Source organism: Argopecten irradians, chromosome 7, assembly GCF_041381155.1.
Source record: "Argopecten irradians isolate NY chromosome 7, Ai_NY, whole genome shotgun sequence".
Classification (NCBI taxonomy): Eukaryota; Metazoa; Mollusca; class Bivalvia; order Pectinida; family Pectinidae; genus Argopecten; species Argopecten irradians.
In genome coordinates this window covers 30,519,386-30,546,229 of record NC_091140.1, presented here as the reverse complement: position 1 = coordinate 30,546,229, position 26,844 = coordinate 30,519,386, and the positions used below count along the sequence as shown (strand labels likewise).

Genomic DNA, 26,844 nt, shown 5'->3' with positions numbered 1-26,844 from the left:
ATTGCCATTATACTCACTTTCAGTTTGGATACTTAGCTAAGCATTAGTTGAATTCGGGTTTTACATTGTACTGCCGATCCAAAATTAACAGATAAGATGGAATGCCTGGGAGATGGGATGTAAAGATATGTTATATCACAGTTAGAATTTAATATAGATACGCTTGTAGTTGAAAATCAATTATAACAATAATGGATGTGTAGGTTATCGTTGTGATAACAATAAGTTAACAGCTATTGTAAGGATTCTATGACCAGAGGAATTTATCATAATAATATTCGAACTTTGCATGACTCGATATTAATAAGTATTCTTCTTTGTTGTAAAGTACTTGTTCAAGCTCGTTATTCTAAGTAAATTTCGGTCCCGTTTTGAAGACATACAAACTTTACTAACATAAATTACAATGTGTCCTTACTTACATGCTGAAGGCAATTCGAGTTATCTCCCTTCAGTAAATCAAAGTGCAATGGCTAAAAACAATGTAGGAATCTCTAAACGATTAATTGACATCACCATCGATCATTGATATTGACAACAATGGCAAAAGCCCCTTTGTCGATATGATGTTGGTGATGATGATGATGATGATGATGATGATGGTTAATATTCATTTCTTTCTTTTCATAGGAACCAAACATCTACAAACCAATTGCTTTAGAGGAATTCGAAAGGAATATACTAGATTTGAGGACGCATTATGACGTCATACGAATGTTTCTTGTGAATAAGAGTTTATCTGACGATGCTATCACGAAGTTGATGGATAAAGAAGACAGTTCCGACGTCATTGGTGACGTAGGATCACAAAAGAGAGACTATGATTATTATAATGATGAATGGGATTATAACGAGGAAGAGCCTGCTGGTAAGTGGGTCACGTGATCTTTCACACACTTTTATGACGCTGATTAATCCTAATTTTGTTACCATAATGCTGCTTGATAGCTTTGCATTTATTTGCCAATTGATATTCCCGTTTGTCTTTGATGTCGTTTTGTCTGTAGCCATTTCACATTTGAAATGATACATCGGTATTCCGATTCTATGCCAGGGGTCATCGTAGGGGAGCGGAATTCAAGTCTTATTTTAATTAGATTTGAAATTACACCTACTTACCTGGTTAACAGAGTTGTTGATATGGTTCTATTAACCCCCCCCCCCCCCCCTCTCATGAGGTTTATAACTTAGAGCTCTAGAATTAGAATCTAGAATGTCGCGGAGACAAAAATAATTGATAAGATTCAGTGTTAATCAGGATATACCAGAGACTAGTGGTGAGTCTGAAAACGTTATTTTACAATTGTGTATTTCCTAAAACTTATTATTTTTTATTAATAAAAGTACATGAAATTATGTTTCATAGCTGTCTCTCATACTAGCCATAGGTGTTATATAAATTTGGCAATGCACCAAGCTACGCATATATCCCTGACAGTTACATAACATGAATGGCAGTGACAATATGATTACAATATGACATCAACCATATCTTGTAATGATAATGACAGCATATATGCATAATAATGACAATATGTATATTAACTTTGGCAACATGCATCTTGAAAACATGCACAGCTGACATCGAAATAACCGTTACTATCTGACATTAGCAAATACTAACAACACACAGGCATTGACATACAGGCATACCCCATATAAACAGCATATATATTCCGTCTTTGAATATTACAGAGTTAGCTCCCTTGCGGGTAGAGATATCGATTGTTACTTCATCGTTTTGTGAGCGCGATTCACGTCGTTTTATCCGAAAGGTATGACGTTACACTCGCAAACACATGACGTCACAATCAATACCTAGCCGCAAGGGCAGATTATTTGACAATGAAGTCATTTTTCAGTATTGACATCCGTGATATCTAACATTGACTCGGTGCATCGTTGACAATGACGTCTGACATGACAAATGTGTATATGACATTTGAATCATGTGTATTTGACAGGGATTTCGTATATTTGACAGTGATGCAGAAAGCCTTGGAACATTACGAAGAGATCAAGACGGCGAATTAGGCGAATGTAGTGAACCACGGCCGGAAATTGTACGGGTCAGAGATTTTACGGGCGACGCCCACAAAATATATATCCCAAAATTTACAGTGATACATAAATGTCGAAATGTGTCAGGATGTTGTTGGGTTGATTCTCAAGAATGCCGTCCTCTAAATATCCAGATTGTCTGGAAACCTTTTATCGTAAGTAATAACTAATACAATTATGTTATATTGCATATTTCTGCCATCTAATATCTCTTACTCATTAGAATAATTACATGTGTATAGGAACTTAAATGATATAATATTCTATGAAACTAAGTTTTTAGTTTTGCTAGCCTTGGCGAGCAAAAATTTAAACTTCGGGGCAAGTTTCATAAAACATCACATAAATGAACAGAAAGTGTTTTATCACATAACTAACAGACACTAAGCTTACATTTAAAAAATTGAAGGTGCCGAATGTGCTCAAAGAGAAATAACTCTTATGCTACTTCTTGCTAACAATGCAATACTGTCTATATTCTAGACTCCACTATATATGTTGCACATACATATGGATTTGTATGTAAAAATAAGAAACGATTTGTTTTAATTATATTTTCGAAAATGACGTAGTTTATAAATCTATAACCAGAATGTTTAATTTCGTTATCAAAACTAGATGAATCTACCATTAAATCACATTTGTTTTTATAATTCTAATTCGAAACCAGATCAAGCTGATTTTTTTTTTTTTCAGACGGTGAATTATAATATGGATGATGATACCGTAGAAAAAAGTACAGACAGCGTTGAATGGGTGCTGTTTCAAAATCACACCCATTGTTCCTGTCAGAATTACAACCCTTTACCAGAGTAAGTAGAAGTATAGTGTGACGAAACAAAATGTAAGCCAACTTTTATTCGCAACAATTTAACTTTCGCGGACCAGACTACCTAGAGTTCTACTTTCATTTGATACTATCATACTTAGTCATATCGATAATAATATACGGAGATTAACTTTCGCGAATTTTAGTCGATCGCAAAATTCGCAAAGGTCATCCACGCAAATAAAAGTTGGTTTACAGTAATTTATCATACACAGTTTTTTGGCGGAGTTTGCAGGAAAATTTTAAATATCATCAACTTATAATGGCGCTACGAGTAGGCCACAAGCATTAATAGTAAACAAATACGTGTTAATGTCAATAGAACATTCTCATTATTGCAGACAATATGCTGATAAGATATTAGCTGTAAAGTTGTCTTGTGAATTGGACTGAGGACATATTGTCCCAGCAATGTAAAAAAATATATATGTATAGTAATCGTAAATAAATATTATATCATGGATAAACTGATGTACATGAAGTATGTCCTCCTTATCTTATCATCTGATACTTACCAGTTGTGTCGTTTATCTTTTGTTGCACTCAATTCGGGTACGATTATTTTCATAACTTCGGTTAATAAACTTAATATAGTCTGTTGAATGATTCTTGTATTTCTTTACTCTTTTGACAGATGTTCGTCCCGATGCCCACATCCTTTTTTCATGTCCCGGCCCCACCAGGAATGTATCTGTGACTGCAAGAAAAACTCCATCCATTGTAACAAGATCAAATATGGCATGGAACCCCTAAAACCCAAAGAGTTTGAGTAAGTATCTAAACTGTGTTATCACTTTTCTTTGTATGTAATTGTCAAGCATACATATACTGTCTTAACTCTGATCATATTACTCACACGTTGGCTATTAATCGTTGACGCATTTATTCTGTATTTGCATATTACAGAGTTATCTGACCTTACGGGTAGGTATTGATTGTGGCGTTATTTGTTTGCGGGCATGACGTCATACTTTTCAGAAAAACGACGGGAATTTCGCTCTCAAAATAAAGACGTCACAAAATGGTACTTACCCGCAAGGGAGCTAACTCTGTAAGATGCAAAGACGTAATTCAATTGAAAATAAAACAAAATTAATGCACAGAAATAACACATTTTGCTTTGAAATATTTTTGAATTTTTTTGTTGATTTTTTTTCACAGATGTGTCAAGCGGAATGAATGTATGCAGCCAACCTGTGCAGGAGGTCGGTTTGATATGAGAAAAGGATTTTGTGAAGGCGTAGATAACAGAGATTTACCGATACTACATCTATTAGAGGAAGAACGTCACAGTCCGAGGGGGTATCCCGGAGGTCGGTAGTAACAATCACAAACCCTCGCCTTTCACCCAGAAGTCCATCTACCTCATCCATCCATCCATCTTCAATGTTCAGCTGTCAAACTTTCGGAATATCCGTCTTTTCTGCACCCACAGCAGATTTCGAAAATGGGAAGTTACCAGGCTATGTATTAGGATTGAGTTGATATAATAAACTGATTAATGTTAACAGAGATATCAGTTTTTGAATTATTAATATGTAACATTGAACTTCATTCTAATACAATCTAGCCAAAGTATTTTTGTATTTGTATATTGCAGAGTTATCTGCTATTGAAGATTGGTATTGAATCTGAGTCACGTACATATGAACGTGATGTCACATTTTATAAAAAAGACTTTAATATGTCGTTATCAATATGACAGAACAATCAGCACCCGCCCACAAGAGCAGATAACTCAGGAATATATCCCTAATATGGCCTTGCACTTTAACAGTAAAAGGTGTAGCTCAGATAAGATAAATCGAAAGAGAAACCTTTGGATTTCGGAAATGCTATTATACACTTATCATTAGCATCTGATTATGTAGCATTAGGCTATTTATGAGTGGTGTTCTGTTGCCTGTGAAAACTCAATATAATGTTATTACAATATTCAAACTTATAATTAAACTTATATCGATTAAAAATATATATATTATATGTTTTACTCGGTTATCATGAATACTCTTGATATAACGAAGGGTTATCATGGCCCCAAATGCCTTCGAGATAACGAGATTCGCCTTCATATAATTAAGTTTTCGTGATTTTTGACAATTTGATTATTTTCCAGTTTGTAATCAATCAAAAACAACATAAAATGAATTAACAATATACTGTTTGTTTAGTTCGATTTTGACCCATCGTGTATTTATTTATCATGCAATGAAAAACGAACTGAATTGTGCATTTGATCCGCTCTCATCACTTACTTTCTTTAATTTCGCCCCTTCAGTTTTGCAGAAACTAGGTTTGACAGAATATTGGTATCGATTATGTAGTGTTTCAAATAGACTAACCTTCGATATGTGATCGATTTTAAGTTGATATTAACAATAGAAACAAAAGCCGTTTTCTTAGAATATGAAATGGGGTTAAACATACTATTTAAAGAAAACTTTATTTTATTAATGACCATTAGTGATCTGCATTTCACCCAAAACAACTTAAGTTTTTGTTTTAATAGTTTTATTTAATACAACTAACAGTAAAGGGAAACGAAGCATATATTTGCATTGTTTTTTCAAAAATTGGATCTCAACTTAGTTTTGTCGTTTTCAATTAAAAATTTAACAGTATCAAATGAACAGAAGCGGGCTAATACTCATATTATAGATGCGTGAAGACGATGAGATAATGGAAGCAATGATATCTGAACTGAATATTAGATACTTTTGTCTTTGTTTTATTGGAATTAAACCAGAAACATGTATCGTTATACACAATAAGGGTCAGTATAAAATTACATTGGTATTACATTGTTCACATTACAATAATATATACCTTATTTGTCATCTGTAAATTAACTCTTAAATGTGTTTTCGCTTCGTTTCATTAATTTATTTTGCTATCGAGGAAAATGTCACTTATTTACATATTTTCTTGAAATAGGTTTGGAGAAAACATCCTTTTAAAATATATCGTTATGATTCTGTTGATTTTTTCGTTCGTGAATATTTCATTTATTTATATTGTGTTGACTTTGTTGCTTCAGTTATAATTATCTAATTATTGCTAACCCCAAACGAACTAGTCCAGGCTTATTTCAATATCAAATATGTTTACCAAGATTCTGTGTAAAAATAACTTATTAAAAAGACAAACGTGCCAAAGGCAAGATTTCAATGTAGTTCATCAAACATAACACATAATGCGCATTAAAAGTTTACATTATTCTACTCAGTTTGAATTCATCACGAGCACTATTAATGTTCGATTTGTCGTTTATTCAGATATTTCATGACTGTTGTTCACGTTGTTGCTTTGCTTCGTTGTTTCGTTTTATGTGTCATCTTGTATAGATTATTAAGTTATTCCAATGCAACGAACAACTGACATGAAGTAATGTCATATATATTATTTTGCTATGAAAACAATTGATTATTTACCTAGTTTCATCGCAATTATTTCTTTATATATTGTACCTGTTACACAAATATTTTTTTTTCTTTTTTGATAGAGTTAATCTTAAGTATTTTCCTTTATTTTCCCCCCAATGTTACTAATTCAATCATGAATGATTTTCTAGATTCTGTATATGCGATGAAATTATAGAAGTTGCATATCTTTAAAATATATAACAGTTTATATAATAAATTCCGAATACTTATAATGGAGTATAAGTAATGTATTGTTTGTTGTTTCTTGTTAGTACACATCAATATTCATATTGATAAATAGGACTATTCATGATGTGGAGATATAGGAGAGAAGTAAATTAGTGTAGTAATTAATTTATTATATAATACAATGTAAATGCATTTTGATATTTTGATGTCTATTTAACCCATGTATGTTATCATTGGAATCTCTACAACAAATATACTGTGTACAATGTCATTTTCGTATAGAAATATAATTAAATTTAATCCTGAAGTAGTCTATAATATTAAAGAGTTCCAACTCAGGAACGATAATTTTGTTCCCGGTTGTTTTCCTGGCTAAAACCCTGGCACAAAACCTTAGCAAAAACCAAAGATGACGTAGCTGTACTAATCCAATATAAAAGAATGAAAAACAGGAGTCACGGCTAAATCTTTAGGTTTTTCTTACCGCACTTACCGCAAAAATAAATAATATTAATGGTAATTAAAATTTGTGAAATGACATTAATACACACTATAACAGTTTAAATATAGCTCATAATGAGTGCGATAATATTGGACCAAACAGCATTTTTATAGTAGCATAAGTTGACGAAAATCGACGGGTTTTGAATAAATAGTCATCTCATTGTATTTATTACATGTTTGTTTGTCTAACCATGAAATATGATTTTATCCTTATACATAGCAATGCTAATTACAGTGTTCATTATTTTGATCATCTATGGTTGGCTCGTGCTAACATAATAAAACTAAGATTGACCATAAATTCTGTTGTTTGTATTTTTTTCGAATTTACTCATATAATTATGCACGACCCTAATTTTACATAATATGAGCTAGTCAGAAGGATATTTGAAACCTTTACCTTCTGTTGCAATTCTAAAGTCGATCAATTCAGGAAAGCCTGATGCCATTTTGTCATCACGTTAGCAAATTTCAGACAATTTGAATCTGGATTCAATATGAAGACACATTTGCGGATAGATTTCATTAATCATTTCTTATTTGTGGTAACTGTTTATATTGCCTGATGCGCGTTATTATAACTTTTGGTATTTCGTCATGACATCCTCGAAACTCCAAAGAATATTATCACTGTCCTGATATCCAACCCAAGACTGTCATAATGAAAATGAAGGTATTTTTGAAGAAAGAAAACTTATCAATCACTTGCCTAGAGAATGGTATGAGATTGGCTATTTGAATGGTATTTCGTGTAGTCTATTTCTACAACAATTAATCCGCCTATTAATTATCGCAATTATCGACACTAACAGTTTATAGTAAAGTTAAAAAAGCAACGAGTTTAAAAGGCTGCAGAAATATACCGTGGGTAATGATGTCGCTGCTGAGGTGTTCACGATGATAGAAATATAAAATCATTTAACTTTAGGTAACTTTTATTCCGATTTTATTATCACTAGTTGTGAGTAAGACAGCTTTCAAGTATTGATACGTCGTTAACAGCAGGACATAGAATAAAATAAAACCAAACTTAACGCTAAACCCAATTTATCTTATAGTTCTGTGTGTACTGTAAGTGACGTGTTCTGTCGATATGACGTCATGTCATTATTGGACTGAAGATGGTAAAGCTGTCTTCGCAACGTGGAATATAGTTTATTTGCGAATAACTTTAATAATTCTTAATTTGTCTGCATATATATTTCGAAATAAATAGACACTTTATCTTCTCCATTCCCTAAAGAAAATAATAAATTAATGATAACTCATAAATACGTTTTTATTTTAAATAAAGTTACAAAAATAATGAACTATACTTGTTGTTTCGATGGTTCAAAGTTCAGCTAATAATATATTTCATAATTTCAATACATAGGAATAGGACGGAATATGTTGTTGATTGTAAACAAGCATTGTTATCACATTGGAGTTCTAAATATTAGTTTCGATTGTCACTGGTTATGCTTCTTCTTCTCCTTCTTCTTCCTCGAACTCGCCTTCTTCGTCGGCTGTTGCATCCTGGTATTGTTGGTACTCAGACACCAAGTCGTTCATGTTGGACTCGGCTTCTGTGAACTCCATCTCATCCATACCCTCACCAGTGTACCAATGGAGGAAAGCCTTTCGCCGGAACATGGCTGTCAGAAAGAATAGATAAAAAGAAGTCAATATCTGTTGATACAGTAAATATATATTTTGTAAAGTCTTACTCTATAACGTATGGTAACAATGATGATTGAAAACAATTCGAGAGAAATGAAAGACAAAACAAAACTCTCTATAGCCGATAATGTCTTACCTGTAAACTGTTCAGACACACGCTTGAACAACTCCTGGATGGCAGTAGTGTTTCCGACAAACGTAGCAGACATTTTGAGACCACGTGGTGGGATGTCACAGACTGCCGTCTTGATGTTATTTGGAATCCACTCTACGAAGTAGCTGCTGTTCTTGTTCTGCACGTTCAACAGCTGCTCGTCCACCTCTGATTGAAAAGTAAAGATAATTTTAGAATTTTGAGAACTGACAATGGCGTTAAATCGAACTTTATTAAATAAATAAATTGCGTATGAGAGTTTTTACCGAAAAACCAGGCAAGATTACTAAAGTGAAAATCTACATTTATGGAGTTATATTTTTTTAATATTAACAGTCGGGCAAGGATGACTAAAGTCGGTAAAAATGGTGTGAATGTATCCAGTATAATTTCTTATGGAATAGAAAAATAAACTTTCTCGTCAAAATCTGTCTACGTACGTAGAAATTAATTTAAAGTACAGGAATCCTAAAACGTCCTCCCGGCTGACTATGTCCGTGGTTACATTTCCACGCAGCCTCGCTTTCAATGCTTTCAGCTTTTCTTTATTTCAATGGTCAGAACTGGGAAACGTAAGCAGAACTTGACCGTCGTATTAATATGTGAGAACTTTTGGAAGGCCAATGAACGCATTTAGACTGGTTTTCTTTGGAGTTATATTTTTTTAATATTAACCAGAGATGTTAGATGTTAATTATACCGCAGAGAAAACACAATCTCAAACGAACAGTCGCCGATTTCCTGAGGCATCGTAAGTTCATGTATAACATAATTATGTTTTTTCCGGTAACACAATTTCATTTTTCATAAATTGTACCTTTCATGGACATCCTGCCTCTGAACATAGCTGTTGCTGTAAGATAGCGTCCGTGTCGGGGATCACACGCCGCCATCATGTTCTTGGCATCAAATATTTGCTGGGTCAACTCTGGAACTGTCAGTGCACGGTACTGCTGGCTCCCTCTGGAGGTCAAGGGGGCGAATCCAGGCATGAAGAAGTGGAGACGAGGGAATGGCACCATATTGACTGCGATCTTTCGTAAATCGGCATTTAGCTGACCTGTGATACGGTAAGAATAATAAAGAATAAGTTTTATTTAACATCAAATATCAAGGTGCATGCTATGCTTATCTATAGACCAGTTGGTAAATATGTTAAAAATGTCGGTAGGAAAAATAAATGTTTTATTGAAAACAAATACATCATGTAAATCACCATACAAAGACAGACGGATGACGTAGGAATGCGCCTTATGAGTATCTGTTATTTAGTAATCAGGTAATCCAAATAAACATTTCTAATAAGGTATAAGAATGTATGAGGTAATTGAAAAGTGGTATGTCAAATACAACGATGTAACTAGGTCTACTGTGACAGAAGCATGGGATACATGTAATAATAGCACTACAAAATACAAATTTCACTCGATAGAATATAATCTATTGAAACCCATATTAAATAGTGGTATGATGTAACTAAATGTTTGTGTATTTCAAATATCCGTTAGCAACTCACTCGAAAACCACACCAGATCCTAGGAGCTATATACTAAGGTTTTTGTAAACAACTTCAAAAAAAGTAACGTAACTTTTTCTAACGCCATCTATGATTGAGTCTAAAGTTAAAACTTGTTTATGATCTTATCATTAGGTCTTATTCAGAAATTACAAAATGTTGGATTCTAAGTTACCTGGGAACCTGAGGCAAGTTGTTACTCCTGACATGGTAGCCGAGATGAGATGGTTAAGGTCACCGTAGGTCGGGGTGGTAAGTTTTAATGTCCGGAAGCAAATATCATAGAGGGCTTCATTGTCAATGCAGTAGGTCTCATCAGTATTCTCCACCAGCTGGTGAACAGAGAGGGTGGCATTATACGGCTCTACCACTGTGTCAGATACTTTAGGGGACGGCACTACGGAAAATGTGTTCATGATTCTATCCGGGTACTCCTCTCGGATTTTGCTGATGAGGAGAGTTCCCATTCCGGCTCCAGTTCCTCCGCCGAGGGAGTGAGTGAGCTGGAAACCCTGAACACAATCACAGCTTTCGGTCTCCTTTCGAACGACATCTAGAACGGAGTCGATCAGTTCAGCGCCCTCTGTGTAGTGACCTTTGGCCCAGTTGTTTCCGGCACCACTCTGACCTGCAAAACCGGAAATGTGTAAAATTATGAACGATTATAATGTCTAGCATAAACGTATTGGGTCAGGATTAGAAAAACCAAAATAAAAAATGAATTTATTATGTCCAGAAGTTGACGCAAAAAAAAATCAAGCTAAATATTAAACATGATAGAAAATGATGATGAAAATGAAAAATAACTTGTTTTCTAGTTTTCATTACGTATCTATAACATTATGCAGAAGACCAAGCATCGTTAAGGGTAAACTAACTAAGCGATGCAGACGTAGTGAAGATGTGAAGTTGCATCTCAGCCGATATGGTATAATAATTACATAAAAATTGATAAAATATAATATTATATAAACAATGGTGTGAAAAAGGTGTATATTTTATTGGAGACCTTGTTGAAAATAATGAATTTCTGTCATACAATAACTTTTGTATGAAATTTAATTTGAATATTAATTTTATTGAATTTTATGGAATTTTGAATGCAATACCTAGATCTTGGAAACATATTTTGTACCAAAATAATACACCACTGGACATGAAACCATGTAAACATATTCAATACTTAAAAAGTCACGAAAAGGTTACAAAATTTTTTTATAAATGTTTACTGACAAAAGTTACAGAAGTACCAAAAAAGAGTCAAGATTCCTGGCAGGACATGTTACATGTCAATATTCCCAAAGAGTCTTGGTCTAAGTTTTACCTTATTCCAAGATATATTACAGATGACACAATATTACAAAATTTTCAATTTAAACTTCTTCATAGAATAGTATATACAAATAACAAATTAATGCAAATTAAAATGAGCGAGACGGAAAGGTGCACGTTTTGCGAAGAGGGAAGAGAAACTTTAATGCACCTGTTTTGGGAATGCTGTCATGTACAATCTTTTTTATCATCTTTTTTATACCTTTTAAGAACAAAATACCAATTAGAAGTGCCTAGGACTCCAATTATTATGTTTCTTGGAATTTTGGACAATGAATATGAAAATGTGATCAATTTTTTTATTCCTAATGATGAAATATTATGTATACATGTGTAAATTGAAAAAGAAAATCCCTACAATTAGAGATTGGAAAACAAATATTTTTCATTATAGAAATGTAGAAATGTATGGGTTACACACTTATTCAAATAAGAAACAAATTACTATAAATCAAAAGTGGAACTTTATTGATAGACTTTTAGATTAATTATTAAAGTTATGAAATTGGCATTAGTTTATGATGTCGTAACTAATAAGGCAATGTCATTAAAATAAAGTTGTTCTTCATTATTTTTCTATTAAACTCCAATATTACAATATATTATAGCTGGTTATGCATGGATGGAACTACATTGAAAATATTGGTACTATGTAATTTATATTTATTTTTTCTTTCTGAAAGTCTTTTGAGTGTTGTTTCTTTACATATATTGATATTCATGAAAAACTTCTTTTTTCACATTTTAGATTTACTTAGAGAATAGAGTCAATAAATTATCTAAATAATAAGTGTTCTCCTTTAACCATATTGCTAACTAAGACCGTTTTTTGTTTTTCAACCAATTTTGCTTACATTGCTATATCTTTCATGAAAATAATGTAGACCTCTTGTGTACAAATAAGCTCACTCTTTATAGATACAGCTCTTTTTATTGTAATTAAAATTGTGTATGACATGAATGTGACATCAAAAAAATTGAAAATAAAAAAAAATAAAAAAGATGTGCTTTTGTTTTTATTCCAATAGTCGTAATACATAATAATTACCATTGCACGTGTGAACTTATTTGAAAGATGTTGTCTTATACGTTACTATACGAACCGAACACAAAGTTGTCAGGGCGAAATATCTGACCGAACGGTCCTGACCTCACAGAATCCATGGTACCGGGTTCAAGGTCAATGAGGGTGGCACGGGGAACATATTTTCCGCCTAGGACAAAATCACGTAAACACATTGTAAACAATTTAGGTGTAAGGGTGATTGAATCTGATTTTGAATACAGACATTGTGTTACTAAGACATCAATTAATAACTAAAATGTTCAATAACGCTTAAAATGGTCTGTAATTTAAAATTTGCTTCTTGCACTACATTTTCAGCGTAAAAAAACCTTTGTATTTATTGCAAGGTGGTTTTGGTCAAATTTGCCTGAACACCAATTATTTGAACTTCGCTTGGAATTTAACACAGTTACATGTGAGGATGACGAAAGTACGAAGTTCTGAACTGATTGAAGATATTTAAACAAATGCCTAATCAATTTATAATTTGCGTGCCGTTACTTACCTGTTGCCTCATTGAAGTATACATTGATTCTCTCCAGCTGTAGGTCAGAGTCCCCGTGGTATGTTCCTGTAGGGTCGATACCATGCTCGTCAGATATCACCTCCCAGAACTAGTTAAAGACAAAATTTATTTAAACTAGAATGGGTCAGATAACACCTCCAAGTACTAGTGAAAAAAAAAACAGAAAAAATTTATACCAATTGGTCAGATATCTTTACCTAAATACAACAACCGACACCAATGGCAATTGCACCTCACCTCACAGCAAAATAGAAAGAACAGACAACTACTGTAATTAGGTCAGATAGTACCTCTTGGAAGCAATGAAACAATGAACGTGAATTCTTCCACGGGAAATAGAATTATTCAAACCAAGATGTTCTTGTGTGCACATGATCATGGTATATTTTTATTTAAGGAATGGAATAAAGAAAGGCAAATAAAATAAGGAGGTTAAAAAGGGACAGACTTACTTCTACACGAGCACCTTTAATGAAAGGAACATTCAGGCGTTTACATCCCAAAGTTTATTGAAACACAGTCCATTCAATTCAATATGATTCCGAATATCTTATCACATTCAAATACTTTTAACAGATTGCAAATAGCTTTGTTATAATGAAAGGTAGCTTAGAGATAGTAAACTGTTAAATGAAGAATCTTCTAATGCCAGTTAAAAGCAAGCATTTTAATTGAGATTGGCAATTTAAAGATAAAATGATTTTAAAACGTTAAAAGGTAGCAACATACTCGTATATTGTTACATTGAACCGACTATGGTATCAAGAAACGGATAAATATATGAAAACCTTTTAACACAATTAAATTTCAGCAATTGCAATCCGGAAATGGATTTAGAGAAGATTTTAAATTTAGTTGTGATTTTTAAGTGGCATTGATCAGTGTCATATAAAAGTTTGAATAATAAGTAAATATAAGCCGTTTATTTAAACATCATTCACAGTAGTTCGTATTTGGATTCAAGTGATTAAAAACCAAATGAAGAAGTGCATAAGTGGACTTGAGATCATTGACACTTTCAAGATAAATTGGAATTCACTAGAATGAACATTCTAATGCCAGCACCCTTTAAAGTAAACGATAGCTTAATCTGTATCAATCTGTCAAAATTGTTTAATAATGTTTGATATTTAAAGTTTATTCATTTCTTTATATCAGCACCTGAGCTGAACAAAGATCGCGTTAGGGTTAATCACCACACAGAGCCTCCATTGTAATCAACCCCTCAGTATACATTGGCGCGACCTGTTCCAACATTGGCACCCAACATGTCGCCTATTATTATTAAAAACGAGCAAACAATCAACTGATTTCTCAAACAGAGGTATGTCAATAAAGATCTAATATTTAATCACGTTCTTGAGTCCACACGTGGAACATAGTGGTGGCCAAATCGTCCTCTCGAACCAGACCCGGTAACATCACAACATCTATATTTATTCATAGCGACTTCCATAACGGGATAACTCGGCATTATATGGTTATCATTATTAGGTATACCGATTTAAATTGATGAATGAATGTTGATTTAGACATTAGTAAGAAATCCCAGATAACAATTGTGAATGTTAACCGGGAGAAATCCTAAAAATACCTTTAAAATCATTAAAGCTGTTACAAATTCATGTACTGGCGGGCCTCAGTACACCAGAGATACCGGCATGCTTTATCAGTTTAAGTGTATTCATTGAGTATTCTAAAGAGCTCCGGATTTAATTAAAAAGTCGTAGATTTCAACATGTTTACTGAGAATCGTAAACTAAGTATTAAATATCTACCTTGATTGAATCACGCCGTGCGAGAATTTTTAATATACTCCGAAATATCTTTACTGACAGGGTAGCCGTATGTGAAGCCCTCTTTTCACCTCTTAAAAATTGCATGTGATGGAATCTTGAAAAAAAAGTTTCGTGTAGTAACTTTTGCTTAGCGTTCTTCTTTACACTTATATTTGGTTAGATGATATCAATACTGGTTTAAATATGTTTTTTTAATATGCAATCAAATGCTTTAATTTTTCCAAAAGGACAGCCGTTTTATTACATTTGCAAAGAAACTAAGATGATGCTTTCCGCGAATATTTTGGGGCGCATATGATGTCATGTACTGATGGTGTGGTACATATAGAAAATACCTTTAACACAATATTAAGCTTATGGTAGTTTTAAATCTTAAAAGTAATGATTTGCCTTAATCATAGGCAATCCACTGTCTATTAATAAAAGTTATGTGATAAATAGAATCTTACACTCATGACTATGTGATATGAAATTTATCAACCTCGTTAAATAATTTGATAAATTTTGTCTATTAACAGTATATCATTTTACATGTAAAGTATTGAAGAGAGCAGGTGATGCTGGCAGAACAAGAGTTCTGAATACATTACATCCACCGCATGAAATCACGTTGACTTATAGTTCAATGTGGTAAAAAATTTATATGCAAACAAACACTAACTAATAGTAAAGTAGACGATTCAGGTTGAGGATAAAATGGGAAAATCACATGCACACACACTCTTTGGACAAGGTACGCATTTCAGAAAGCATTGATGTACAATCTACCCGGTACACAGTACCGCAAATACCTTTTACCAACGTCATGACACATGATTTGTAAAGAAGGTTGCTATTAGCTAGAATATATTTAGACAATTCTTTCTCTTACGTTTGATATTCCATATATCCTTTGTCAATTGCTAATAATTCATTTTTGTTTCCAAATTTCACAAGTTTAGTCACCTGGTTTCTGCACTGTTTCACAATCGGTTAGTATCGAAAAAGCTAACGTTATACATGTATTAGGAGCTGTGATAATTCATTTCAGGACAATTAAATTTTATTTGCGAAGAAAAAACGTAGTACCCAGAGGAAAACTGTTAACCAGAGGTTACTGAATTTTAAATTCACCATTCTGGCCTTAGTACAAATTCGTAACCAGTGGGATCTTATATCAGTATCATAAAGTTCATGTGTAAAAGTTACTTTTTTGATTGTTTAAACTCAACAACCAGTGCCTAGCAACTGCCCCAAACGAGTCTTACTCGTGATCCAGAGGTGGCATCGAACTAATCGGCCACCGCAGACTAAAGAAACCCGACGTAATGCTTTGAAACAATACTATAAAGTCATCAGGTGATATTAGACCTTCGTCTATCAACATTATCTAAATAACAACGTCTCAAAATCCAAACCAAACAAAATAACCCTTTGATTCATAAAAAAAAATTCACAAGTAAGGTTCATAATCTATGTACTTCAAATTATAAAGGCAGGGGTTTGTGTGGCAACTGTAATAAATGTTTTAGTTAAAGCATTTTGTTAGTGATCGACAAACTGTCGAAATGCAAGATTGTGTATGCACCAAATATGAGCAAACAGTATGTCAATCGTATTGTGGAGTCATCAAAAGTTTATACATATCAAACAGGCATATTTATAGCCATGAAATAAATCAGTGTTGTTTATTGCCTTTAAACAGTCGAGGTTTTCAGACATGACTGGATTACATTTACCTGATATCGGTAAGATTGTATAGTAGGTTTTATCAGCAATCATATGTCATTAAAACCTGATAGACAAAGATAACAAGCATGTCTTAAAAATAAATTAATAAGAACAAATAAATTACATAAGAAAGCTACAAAATCTAGTTTTTGATCTCATTATATTGCCTTTTTAAACTGATAAAAAATATGGATGACCCATTCATATTTTTCCCCAAGAAAAATGCAAATACATAAGCCAAATATGTCGGAAACAAAAAGTAAATACAGGTTAAAATACAAAAGTATGTTTTCGTGATATATTTTATTAATTTCAATCATATAACACTTTGTTTCTTTTTCAAAATTGTCAGCATTTAAAATTGTTATAATTGTTCTTCTTACGAGAGATCAAATAACTTTCCATATCATTGTTAATTGTTTGCTCTAGATGCATATTTGAATAAAATTATTATTTTTTTTTATATTATAGATATTTAAAAAAGAGAACTTACTTTAGCACCAATTTGATTGCCACACTGGCCTGCCTGTAGGTGAACAATTTCCCTCATGGTGATTTGTGTGGTGTTTTCGGCAGGTATCCCGTTATTTGGCCCAGTCGGCCTTTACTTCTCATATAGATTGTCTAAGACAATGTTATCACGTGACTAGATCATATATATCGAGAGAAATCGACCAATCACACCTGTGCCCTTCCGCCCATGTAGTTCCGATCTGATCGCGTCATGTGTCAATGTTGATGCGCTGTTCAGTTAACCTATATTTGTATACGTTAAACTGACAAAGTTCTGTTTGTCGTTACTACGACAGTGCTATACCTTTTCAATTTTTGAAGCGGATGGATATCGGCACACGACTGGACCTGAACAGACAAGGCTTGGTTCTAAAGTAATCTTGACAACCGTAAACATTTAACACAACTTATATCAAATATCCCGAAACGCGTTATTGCTAGGATACTTTAAAGCACTCTCCTACCCGAATCCTTGGGGGTTTATGCTGAAACATTTATTCAGAGTTACAGAACATTTATACAAATATAAAAGAAATACGAACGACTGCTAATTTTTCCTTTGCCTAAAAGAAAAACTATAACTTCTATACAAAATGTCAGAGTTGTTGACCTTATCGTTATAAATGTATGCGGTCATAAGAATAATTAATCATTTTTATCCTAGATGACATTCAGGTGTGAGTAGTATACCTGGGAAATTAACAATAAATCCAACCTCGTCACCTGGTGACACTTTTTCACCTTGAGTTCAATTAAACAAGTTACAATATTCATTGAAATTTCATTTTCTCATATAGATGTTTACCCTGATATCCTGAAACTCTGATAGCATTTAATTTAAATTCCGGACGACCATTTTAGAAAATTAAGGAAACATGTTTCGTCGTCCTTGGTTATATGTTTTAGTATTGTCAAAGTCAACACCACTGTTCTATGTTCTATTGTTCAAAAGTAAATGAAGGTTGTTGACGTAGTAACATGTAAGCATTCCCTTTAGTTTTTTCTTATCTTCTAATTGCTTTCGATTTGAAGGGAAACTAATGACATTGCCATCACTCTTGCCCAAGGTCAACGCCTGTCAGCTCGTTTGACGCGGAAAAGACCCAGACAGCTGCTGATTTTATGGCATCAAACAACCATGTAGACCACCAACTGAATAGCAAAACAATCCAAACTAGAAATAGACTCAATCAGAAAATATTAGAATATATACACATCTACCAGGAGACTCTATAAGAACCATTAATAAAAAGATAGTATGGCCAAACGCTTAGGAAATGTACATATAAACACACTATGTCAGGTTGAAAACACTCTTTTTGAAATCTTAAATGTATATGCAGTCAAAACATCATTTCGTCCCTTCAACATTTCAACATTCAAAAGCTACACTTGCAAGATAGTATGTGACTTTCAATACTAGACTAATTTGACAGAAAAGTATTTTTCTTATAGGTTTTGAAGAATCTTCAGTGTACCAGACAAATTGTGCAACTTCTCATATATAGCAATATTAAAAGAGATACGAAAAGGATATTGATGTCGATTTGGCTGACTTAGCAAGCAATACATGGATTCCATTATCCGGACCTGCATTGATATAATAAGGGCGGTACTGGGGGAGTGACAATGGCTTTGGTAAGACTTAGAATAGAGACATGTTTGAGCATACAAAACCTGGCTGAATAGTTACAATGCATCATTGCTTCAAGAAAATCTACATTTCAGACGACTTGCATTGCATGCTGGACATATTATCATTCACAAATTGTCAGTTTAAGTTCTGCACGGAATATATATATATCGTATTCAACAAATGAATAGAAAGACACACATACAAAGCCAAAACAAATTTTCCAGCACCTTTTTCATACGCAATATGATGTTATAATGAATAACTAGTCATACCTATAACATCATTCAACTCGATGATATGTTAATGCGGGGTTTGGAGTGATCAAATCTTCTCCCAGTTATATTTTTTTGGTTAGTTTTTAAGCTGAAAGTCATTTGGAACGAAGTAGGGATTAGGTGGTGGAGTAAAGCAGAGCTTCTTGGAGAAATATCAGACTATGGTTTAGTGACCACGAGCTCGGAACTCAGAGGTGAAGGAATAGTGCTAAAATATGCCAGTTTCTTTATAACCACTCTGCTGGCGCACATTCCTCTATAAATCATCATAAGCAATTCATATCTAAAATCAAAATGTTTAATTATATAATAAAGATTATATGTATGATATTTTAAAAACTGACTCGTCATTTAAAAAAAAAAAACAAAAAAAACTTAATGATGTTTTGAATTCATTTCGAGGTATAACATATGTACAAAGTATGTTTGTAGTAAGATTTGATATTAGTAATATATCCCTAAATATCAGATACCGTGTACATTATACACGTAATCAGACCATAAAACCTTTCAGTATGAAATCATAAAAGTTAATAAAACATGCATTTCAAGTAGTATATGAACTGTTTTATTAGACACACTTGTACGTATGAAGTTGTAACGGTAGCTATCGTTATAAGATAAACACGACAGGTAAGGGCTCTGTACTTCATAGACAGGTACCCTGGGGTGGCGGTTCATAGGGTCACACGAAGGGAGCCACTGTGGTCCTTTCATAAGGGCATTAACAGGATTAGGGGGATATCAACTGTCAGACATCTACACAGATCACAAATGCTTCGATGAAGATTTACACACGTTCAATGACGAGAAACGAAGACGATTCGTCTATACAGCGATGAGGCGACTTTCATAGGACACATCTTTTCATAAAATTCGTCAAGCGAAAAAAATATAAGTTTTAAAGTACATGAAACCGATGTTATTTCGGGGTGAATATGGGATATTTGTTTACGTTCGAGGTAGAATTAGGGGAACTTTTGAATTAAAGCGTTAAAATGGCATAGGGTTGTAATATATAAGAAGTATATTTCCCTTCATCGGGATTATACATGGTTCATCCGTCATGGACGTATGGTTTCTATGCTATGTATTTCAGTTTTTGATGATTCGGACGTAGATATCGATTAACTTCTATAAGATCTATTTTTATTTCGCTCCAAAGAAAGTTACATGTACAATCTTGCATTCTAAAGACTTGTCGCCTCTTAGGATGTTATTGAGAAATTGGACATTCTTGAATAAAACCGTCGCATATAAATCCTCTGCAGTATGCATTATAAAGTGAAAATTTGAAGCGAAATAAAATGGGGCAATCTTACCTTCCTGGTGATTTTCAAGACTAAATAATAAATTGCATCGTTTTACCGGGTGACTTTGAAGATCTGTTATAAATAATTCCGTAAGGATTTAGGAGTAAGCCTACTTCTCGTACCTTCTCACGACAAACATGCTTGTATCTAAGAACACTGTGTCAGCCAGCACACAACATAATTTGTTTCAAGAAGAAAACAAAATCACCATGAAAATACAATGTGTTTCCAATTGAATCAAGTGTTATTGTATTTTCCATTTACATTATTGTTATTAAGTCTAAACATGAAAACGGGATGTGAGCATATGAGCCATCAAAATAAATTGTGACGAATGCTGAATTTTAAAACATCAAGAGACATGGAAATGGATAAAAGATAAAGTGTACTGAGACTTTAATGTTTGGTTCATAAACAAGAACCAGTTGATCCATAGGAAAATGCGTCTTCCGCTTCCATGGCAACATCTGAAACGTTTTACACTAAAATGGTTATAACTCAGAAATACTGTCAGTTCTCATTTTCGTGGAAGTGAAATCCGTTGTAACAATAGTTCGCGAGTAGAGAAGACATCCTATTCCGGACCCAGAATACTTTTAAATTGTAATTAACTGAAATGGATTACCAGATTATCATTTCACATAATATCAAGTCAAAACGAAAAATTTGTGCATTATGTCTAATGATGAATTACAATGTAGATGTACCCAACTGCTACTGTTTGAGTACTTTGTAAAGAAGTGTGAATATTTTAACATTTTGACTTGTAATCCGATTAAATATCTATAAAGTATTGGAAGCTATGATGTAAGTACAAACTAGTAAGGTATATTTAAAATGAGTCTGTTTAATCGAATTACGTATTTCGGTGTAAAGTAAACACTGATTGTCCATTGGTCTATTTGCGGCGGCTCTTCCCTGTTGTTATATGATGATATAATGGCTTGAATGGGAGGCGCCAAAGGGAGAACGCAGATGTATAAAACTCGTCAATGAATCTTGTACAGAAATTTTTCTCTTTGGTGAATGGAAACCATGTATTATTAGTACAATTATGTTTTATTCCCTTACCAAGATTTATTTAAAAAAAAAACCTCCATTTCCGTCTTACTTTAAATGGGGTCATACATAAATACGTGTGTGTTAATTCAGCAGTTACGGGTTTCCCTCGAGGGCCCCTGAAAGAAAATCTAAGTGGGGTCCCGTTTCTTTTCGAAAGAATTGTATCGCGACGTTACAAGTATATGTTATTTATTTAAACATAACCCTAATGGCAGCCCATGTCGTGGATGGAGTGTAAATAGTTACTCAGAGTTGTTAGATTTTATTCTATTAATCATTTGTTTTAATATGTTTATTTAGCGTTACTAAGCGTCTATCAAGTGAAATCAAGACTTCAGTTTTTCATCCTAACAAACAACCTCCAATATATTATTATATCTTGATAGATCTATTTCTGAAATTATAAAAGTCACGAGAAAAGCATAAATCTTTTAACTTTTGTTAACAACTGGAGTAACATTTGCTGTAGTTACAAATTGAAGGAATTTAAATGACGGAGTAAAAGTTCAAAAACATTGTCCTAGAAACCCAAACCAACTGAAATGTAAACTTAGTACATACAAACGGAAGGACATCACAAAAACTCATTTTAAAAACGAAGATTTTTTTTCACTGGTAGACTATTGTTTACATCATTACCTTATCAAAATAATTATCGATATGGTAGCATGCTTCTGAATATTTTCTTAATAAGTAAATACAAACAAGACGACGCTAACAGCTTCAAACACGAGTCCTATATACATACATTTGTTGAACTCTCTTATTAAAATGCTCCTTGTAGTTCAAGAAAAGCTAGATTTCTACTTGTCGACGGAAATTTTCCAATTGAAAATCATTTTGACAAATATACGATCATCATCATCATGATAAAGTCGACCTTACACAAATGAAATTTTGTTTTCGTAGTAATCATAAGACTGGTATAAATAGCTTAGATATTTGTCACGAATAAACAGTTATCCTCTTAGTGCATTTCTAACTAATATCTTAGGCAAATATTGTGATTTTGAGGTGCCATGAATATATTTATAATAAAAATGAAACCGATTCAAAAGGTCACCAATAAATTGTTTACATAATAATAGTAAACATATGTATGTCACACGCAGGGATGATTTAAACGACACTTGAATACGAAATCTATAGAAACAAGTAATGGATCAACGACTGCGCAATGATTAACATCAAGTTGGATCTTCCATCTTTGTGATTCTATGAACGATCACACATAGTTTTGACATATATTTTTCTAGTAACTCAAATATTTGGTAAGACTTTTTCGGCTACCGCTCTTTCATCTAACGTAAAAATGAAAATAAGCTAATTTACCGTCAACTAACAGTTGTTGACGTCATCCAGTAGTCTATGACTACTATTTACGCATTATCTTGCATGTCTGCTTGATTCAACGTCTAATTTGTAATTTCTTTGTTGTTGGAAATAAAGAAAATGCTTAGAAATTGGAAAAAGATATAAGATTCAAAGATTAGTCGCCTCTTACAAACATGCATTAAGGGCAGCATATGCATATATGAGTCGTGGATCTTAAGTGCAAGGCATGCTATAATAAGGGGACAAACACAAATACTGACGCCCGATGAACACACAATTATTGCACACGCAGCTCATAGACTAATGTTTATGTTTGTTGATATTTAAAATAATAATACTTTCAGTATTTTGTTTTTGTAATCAAGGTTTCAATTAATAGCCTTGTTCGCTACCTATTGAATGTAGTTAACAAATAGAAAAAAAAAAGAACATTGCTCACTGCAAAGTGTGTTATCGAATATGGTCATCAGGATGATACGTATAAAGACAAATTGTATTCGTATCATTATTGGTAAGGTTTTGTCGTGACGTTTAGTCAACTGTAGAGTGACCTGAATGAAATTTGAAAAACATACATTATCATAACTATTTGTAGTTAAAAATTGTCGTGTTAATGATTTCACATATATTGGTATACCCGGGCATAAACCATATATAAACATTATCTCTAATACTGTAATCGCTATGAAACTCGTACTTTCGCCATTCTAAATTTTATCCAATGACGCATTTATCAAGCCTTATATACCAAACCATTTCGTGTACACTTTAACTAAACATTCCCCATTGGAACTTTCTTTGACTTACGTAATGCTTTCCTATGGGGGAATTAAAGTTACAAAATGTTGCTGAAACCTGCTGTGGAAACACAACCAGCCACCTATATATACGAAAGTTATCTATAATATAATGGTATTGTAGCTTAACCCCTATGTATCACACTCAACTCATACTACATAAAGCCCAGCGTGGCACGAGTATTACTCAAAAGTCATCAAGATAATAAATCGCCTATACTAACAAGTTCTTACATTTCTTGTAAGAATGACTTATGTTTATACTTAAAAAAGCAGAGTACGGTTTAAAGGTAATAGTATTCTGAGTATGCAATGATTGTTACGATACCCGAAATTCTACATAAATACAATGCAACTTGACTTGTAATATGTTTACCGATTCATCGATTTCAATAATAAACATTTGGTTTCTCTACAGTTCACTTCATTTTCACGAGATTAACTATCTTCATCAGTCACTGCAAGCAACAAAATTGACAATCAATCCTTAAGTAAATTATTTTCCCTAACTTCTCTTTCGTTTTCCTGTAAAAAACGAAGATAAGAGTTTCCTTTAAGTGACACTGATAAGCCTATGGAACTGTACACTCCCTCAATAAATAGAACATAACTTGTACTCAGTACCGAGTAATTCTCGAACCGTCCCAGATAGTCCTTATAACAAAGGCATAAACTATCGGTTTGTCTGTTTAATCTAAATTGTCGGCAGGTAAACAATACTGTATGTGATACGCTACAATGTACAGGTGTAAGTAAACACGTAGCTGGACATCTTTTCATTTAGAATCAAATAAAGATTGACAAGACTAACATATTAAGAGTATCAAATTTAAATATTGTTCTGTTCACAGGAACCACTGTATGACAATGGATTAGCCTAAGTACAGAAAGGAATACAATTCTGTTATCCTGTAAACACACTTACAGGTACAATGTCCATACTGTGACACATAACTGTGCTGAAATAACATCCCATCGTCATTGGTAACTTAACCAGTTATTATCATAGTGGATTTTGATATAATGACCAATCATAGTGAAATTAAATTTAGCAAAACTGAAATTGAGACTATATTTCATACATTATGGGACTGTGAAAATGTTCAGTTATTCCTATCAAATTTTGAATTCATATTAAAGATGCTTTTAATTCCATTTACGTTTAATAAGAAATCTTTCATTTTTGGACTCTCTAACTGTAAAAAATTTTACAGATAATCTTGTCATTTTAGTGCTAAAGCAATATATTTATAGTGCTAGATGTCTCCAAATTGGTTTATCAATGAATACGTTTAAAAACCCTTTGAAAGATATGCACAGGACTGAAAAATACATTGCAACCACCAAGGGTGAAACACATATGAAATTTGTCAATGAGTGGAGAAAATGGGAATTATTTTCAGAATACGCTTTAATTGCTTTATCGCATGATCGTTGTGTGGTATCTAATCTTTATACATATGATTTTATAAATCTAATCGATAATGATGAGCCTTGTCAGTCCATTGCCACTTCTTCTTTCTCTCAGTTCTTTCTACTATTCTTCTTTTTTACTTAATCTCTTCTTCTGCTTTTCTAAAAGGGTGCAACTTGCAAATTAATGTATTTAATCGTTCAATTAAAACTCAAGAAAATTACTATCATACTGTATAGGGAATACCTGGTACTGTAAACCACTTTGTCTACACGGTAACTAGTTTTCCTGGCTCCTTTTCAGATATGATATAATTCAGTGGAGTGATTATATATATGTGAAAACACGTAATAAATAATAAATACATACAATGCAAATTTATATATATATATCATATCTACAGAAATATATATATATATATCATATCTACAGAGAGAGTAAACTTTGTCTTTTCAATGAACACCTTGAAAGGGCATTATATCTAGCAGCCCGTGTAAATAACTTGGTTTACAATATTAGAGAAATTCAAAGTGTATAAATGAATATTACGATTTAGATTAAAATAATGAAAATTGAATATCATATGTAAATGCTTTTTGTACCATGTAAAATCTCTTCAAAAAAAAAAACAAAAAAAAAACAACCAATGAATGTATGAATTAGATTCAATGTTTAATCAACAAATTCAACTGCATCAAAATAGCAGTACATACACTGTACTAAAACATGGCTATGCATGTCTATACATAGAATATATAAAAACACCATCTTTAAAAGTAATGGTATAAAGATATAGTATGGACCTAGAACAAATCATACTACATGATATATTGGCTAAGTAGAAACTTGCGATGTTTTAAAGGCTGTTTTGGAACAACGAACATCAAAACAATAAAATTTGTTATATAACCATTGCCACAGTTACTCCATTGGCTAGCCAAGGAAGTATACCAAACCTCCAAACCACTAAAACAAGTACACTCGAATATTCCATGTTATACAGAATCATAACATTATAAAACATACATTGTCAATCATAAAATGATAAGAATATAAATTACGTGTACCAAATTACCAAGCCTTACTCTGATTAATGGCTTTACCAGTAGTTTAGGTATGACAGTGTGTAGTGTTAAATCTTCAGATCTCACTGAAAGTTTAATCTGTATTTCATTGGACGATGATACTTTTGATTTTCATCTGCTGTTGTATATGTCAATGGCGGCGTCACTTCAGATAGACATGTTGATCCTAATTGACAGCGAGTATTTAGCCTTCTTAACATATTTTAATAACATAAAAACGTAGCATTATAATGGAATTGTTTTATGTTTGGAATTCACATTCTCTCACTGCATACAGTTTGTTTGTTTAGTAATGGCTAGGATCGGTCGCTATGACCTCTCTAAGTGAACTTCCTAATCGTTCCTAATCACACTATGGCAGTATATGTGGTTGTGGTTTCAAGACTGGCATTATTATGAGTTTGTGGTAGTTTGAGTTTATTCTAATTTATTGTCTAAGCAACGGCTATGGTAATTGAATACACTAGATGGACATTAGTCATTATTCTGGTCCCAGTGGTAATTGAATACACTACATGGAAATTAGTCATTATTCTGGTCCCAGTGGTAATTGAATACACTAGATGGACATTAGTCATTATTCTGGTCCCAGTGGTAATTGAATACACTAGATGGACATTAGTCATTATTCTGGTCCCAGTGGT

General features: G+C 33.0%; 2 protein-coding genes across 3 annotated transcripts in view; one reads left to right on the top strand and one right to left on the bottom strand.

The window, feature by feature from the left end:
• LOC138328119 (uncharacterized) overlaps positions 1-7,306 on the top strand; it is a 63,855-nt gene extending 56,549 nt beyond the window's left edge. For both annotated transcript variants that reach the window (XM_069274755.1, XM_069274756.1), the window contains exons 3-7: positions 631-868; positions 1,985-2,216; positions 2,758-2,873; positions 3,525-3,659; positions 4,052-7,306. In XM_069274755.1, coding sequence (XP_069130856.1) covers positions 631-868; positions 1,985-2,034 — 288 coding nt within the window. In that variant the 3' untranslated portion in view covers positions 2,035-2,216; positions 2,758-2,873; positions 3,525-3,659; positions 4,052-7,306. The remainder of the gene's footprint in view (positions 1-630; positions 869-1,984; positions 2,217-2,757; positions 2,874-3,524; positions 3,660-4,051) is intronic.
• A 960-nt stretch (positions 7,307-8,266) lies between these two features.
• Positions 8,267-17,423, bottom strand: LOC138328118 (tubulin beta-4B chain-like). The gene is made up of 7 exons (XM_069274754.1): positions 17,264-17,423; positions 13,241-13,349; positions 12,773-12,883; positions 10,513-10,965; positions 9,639-9,881; positions 8,804-8,989; positions 8,267-8,642 (listed from the first exon to the last, which is right to left on the bottom strand). The coding sequence occupies exons 1-7, from the start codon at positions 17,318-17,320 to the stop codon at positions 8,464-8,466; spliced, it is 1,338 nt and encodes a 445-aa protein (XP_069130855.1). The 5' UTR covers positions 17,321-17,423; the 3' UTR covers positions 8,267-8,463.
• Positions 17,424-26,844: the final 9,421 nt, after the last annotated feature.